Genomic DNA, 3,963 nt, shown 5'->3' on the forward strand with positions numbered 1-3,963 from the left:
GATTACACGAATATTTACCTATGCTTTCCTCTAGTATATTTTTACATTAATATTCTCAATCCATCTCTATATTATTTAGAAGTCCTCATCATGCCACAAAGAACAAGATTGAAGTAGAAAAATATTTAAGAACTTCGCATTTTTCAAATACTCTGTTAATTGGAAAATCCAGAATTTATTCGATTTATTATATGCAACCTCTAATCTCCAACCCAGTGTTCTTTTTACTACACATTCTGAATCAACATCTATGAAAAAATACACAAAAAAAATCTATTTTACCTACCTATTAAAAAGTTTTTTCTTTCAAGCTTCCTCCAGAAAGCATCTTTCACCTCCTTGTTTCTCAGACTGTAGACAAGGGGGTTTAACATGGGGATTACCACAGTATAAAACAGAGAAATCACTTTATTGATATTCAGGGAGGAAATTGAGCTAGGCTGAACATAAATAAAGAAAAGAGTCCCATAGAGGATAGAGACAGCTGCCAAGTGAGAAGAACAAGCAGAGAAGGCTTTCCACCTCCTATCAGCAGACTGGATCTTCAAGATGGCCATCAGGATAGAAACATAGGAGACCATGATGATCGAGCCACTGAGTACTCCTATAGCTCCAGCCAAGATGAAAAGCACCAACTTATTGATCCAGGTGTCTGCACATGCCAGGGAGAGCAGTGGTGAAATATCACAGAAGAAGTGATTTATGATATTTGGACCACAGAAGGGTAAGCAAAAAGTCAATGTTGTATGGGTCATGGTGCTTATAAGAGCCACAGCATAAGGCCCTACCACTAGCTGCACACAGACCTGCTGGGACATAATGAGTGTGTACAATAAGGGCTTACAAATGGCCACATACCAATCATATGCCATGGAAGCCAGGAGGAAACACTCAGTTGCCACAAACAGACCAAAAAACCACATTTGTGTAGCACAACCAAGGAAAGAGATGTCTTTTTTCTCCACAAAGATGTCACACAGCATCTTTGGAGCAATGGAAGAAGAGGAACAAATATCTATAAAGGACAAGTGGCTAAGAAAAAAGTACATAGGAGTGTGGAGTCTGGAATCAGTCCATATCAGTGTGATCATTCCCAGGTTACCCCACAATGTGACCAAGTAAACAAAGAGAAACACGATGAAGAGAACAATCTGCTGATGGAGATGATCTGTGAGACCCAAGAAAAGAAATTCCATCACTATTGTCTGATTCTTATCTTCCATCAGTTGATTGCAATCTGTTATAACAAATAAAAAGATTTTTTATTATAAAATAACAGTCATTAACAGTTACAAATAGTCTTTTAAGCCAATGACTGGCTGTTTTAAACAGATCTAAAAAAGACAATCATTAGAATATTATTGAACGGGGAGATAATATTCCTGGATAATACAGACGGGTAGTTGTGCTAAAATCCTGTGTAAAATTGAGCAATTCACACTTGATCTCTTTGGATTCAATACATCCTCCAACCAAAGAAAAACTCCAGCTATATGATCGAAAACTCCCTCAAGTTCTAAAATTGTATTTGAAATGGGAATCATTCTCCACGTTTCATCTTAATGTATAATGGGATAATAAAACCCACTTAGAAATACACTTACCAGTATTAGTGGAAAAACTGATGAGATGGTCAGATTCTAACACTAGTTATTTGGGAAACAGTAAGCATAACAGTTCCTGTACTATGAAGAGTATCATTCTAATGTTATTAAGACCCAATTCACATATGTGTTTATCAGTCTATTCTCCATTATAGAGAGGTGTAGAAAGGGAAATTCATACAATTGACAAAGGTTATTCATTCTGAAGGAGAATAGTAGAAAAGAATAACAGTTGTTCATGTTTATAAAGAGCTGCCCTGAAAACGTGAAGTCAAAGGGGCACCAAGAGCCAATAATATAAAATGACAGATTGGGAACAAAAGGGAAGAGGGTAGAAGTTTCTTTTACCCACATAATTCCAATAAAGGAATGTAACGTTTAGAAGGAATTGAGAGGCCCTATCTTTAAAATCAAGTTATCTGGCAAATATAAGACAATAACTTGCCATGGAAATTGCATTGAAAATTATGTCTCTGCTGTGGGTTTGACTGATTTCGACTCTGCTTATTTTCTACATGTAATTTCTATGAATTTATGAAGGATATCTTAATTCAGTAGAAAAATAAATAATTTAACCTGATTTCCCATATTTTATATAATATTCTTTTAAGGCTCTTATCCTGAAATCTATCAGGAAATATCAGTTTTAGTAGTGATATATGTAAAATCTCAAATGCATAATATTTTATGCAGGCAAAACATTCAAGAAAAAACTATTTCTCTGACTCATTAGTCAAAGGAGATCAATTCAAGCTCTTCAAAATCAGCAAAAGATAATGGTGTGGATAATGCATATGAAAAATCTAGTTTTACATAGTATTTATAATCAGTTCAATTAATCTCAATAAATGAAATCAAATTAATATATCACTCTTGAATGATATAATATGTGAAACATTAAATAGATTTTCAAATAGTTAACAATTATTTGAATTGTTAGTGTCATTATTTTATCATTATCCTTATTCTATGTTTAATGATATATGGTGTGTATGTGCAGCAGTCACATAGACAATTCTAGGATTATTTTAGGACCATTATCCATTGCAGAACTGTTTTTGTTTGTGCCTGTCCAAATATACAAAGATAAGTGTGTGGAGGTAGGGGGCAGCATAGACTGCTTCTAGTTTTAGTCCAAGCAAACTAAATTATGGTGTTGGTAGAGAATATTAAATATACCGTGGATGCCAGAAGAACAAACAAATCTGTCTTGGAAGAAGTACAGCCAGAGTGCTCCTTAGAAGTGAGGATGGTAAGACTTCATCTCATGTACTTTGGACACGTTATCAGGAGGGACCAGTCCCTGGAGAAGGACATCAGGCTTTGTAAAGTAGAGGTCAGTGAAAAAGAGGAATACCTTCAACAAGATGGATTGACACAGTGGCTGCAACAATGGGCTCAAACATAGCAATAATTGTGAGGATGGCACAGGACAAGGCAGTGTTTTGTTCTATTGTACATAGCATCATTATGAGTCAGAACCAACTCGATGGCACCTAACAACAGCAACAGCTCTTTTTTTATATAAACATAAAAGTTATTTTGTATCTTCTATAAAATGATGATAATCTCTATACCCCTTCCATACCTCTTATTCTGTAACCTTAGAATCCCTCATGTATGTTGCAGTACCTCTATATGATAAAAAATCTGCAGGAAATTCAGTTCGAAGAAAGTTACATAAGCCAGTTGTTTAGTATCATAAATATATGAGCAAAATGCCAAAGTCTGCTCTTTTCAGAGACCCTGGGGTGGGGAGGTTGTATTCTCACAGTTCAAACTCACTCTCATATTTCTCCATCATATTTCAAAAACTTCATGTTACCCAAAACACATGTATTCACCTTTTTAAAGATATTCTTCAAGTCTTTAACCGCTTCAAAGAGAATGAACAGTTTCTAGAAGAAGGATGGAAGATTCAACTTCCTTCACAGTGGTAACCTTCCCCAAAAGGCATGACTTTCTAGGCACTTGATAAGAAGACAAATCCTCATCTTGATCAGCCTGGGAGTAGAGAAATACACTTTGATATGCACACTGACTCACATACTGAAAATAAGGGACATTTTCTTGGCAATTTTTACTAATTTAGAGTCAGTTCCCTGAAGAACTAAAAGCTCAAGAGCCTACACCTGAAGGGACAAAATCAAAGTGATCTCAGTAGCATTTGGGCCAAGTCTTATTCCCCAACTATGTCTTTTCTCCCCAAGAGGATTCCTGAGAAAACCATGTTCTTTTCCTTTAGAATCCTTCTTACAAAAAGAGAGCCTTGTTTCCATCACTGCGGAGTGATGCACTGAGCAACCAGCACAGCTGGGATGAGGTAGTGGACTGCCTGGATTCTGAAACCACACACTGC

General features: G+C 36.0%; 1 protein-coding gene across 1 annotated transcript; it reads right to left on the reverse strand.

The window, feature by feature from the left end:
- Positions 1–219: 219 nt before the first annotated feature.
- On the reverse strand, positions 220–1,223 carry LOC101356428 (olfactory receptor 5G3-like). The gene has a single exon (XM_004389178.2). It carries the CDS (start codon positions 1,221–1,223, stop codon positions 279–281), a length of 945 nt encoding a protein of 314 aa, XP_004389235.1. The 3' UTR covers positions 220–278.
- Between the last annotated feature and the right edge of the window lie 2,740 nt (positions 1,224–3,963).

The sequence above is a fragment of the Trichechus manatus genome, unplaced genomic scaffold (assembly GCF_000243295.1).
Source record: "Trichechus manatus latirostris isolate Lorelei unplaced genomic scaffold, TriManLat1.0 scaffold00236, whole genome shotgun sequence".
NCBI classification, from domain to species: domain Eukaryota; kingdom Metazoa; phylum Chordata; class Mammalia; order Sirenia; family Trichechidae; genus Trichechus; species Trichechus manatus.

What these genes read in the sequence shown, in the direction of transcription:
- LOC101356428 (XM_004389178.2), bottom strand. Translation starts at nt 1,223, where the DNA reads ATGGAAGATAAGAATCAGACAATAGTGATGGAATTTCTTTTCTTGGGT.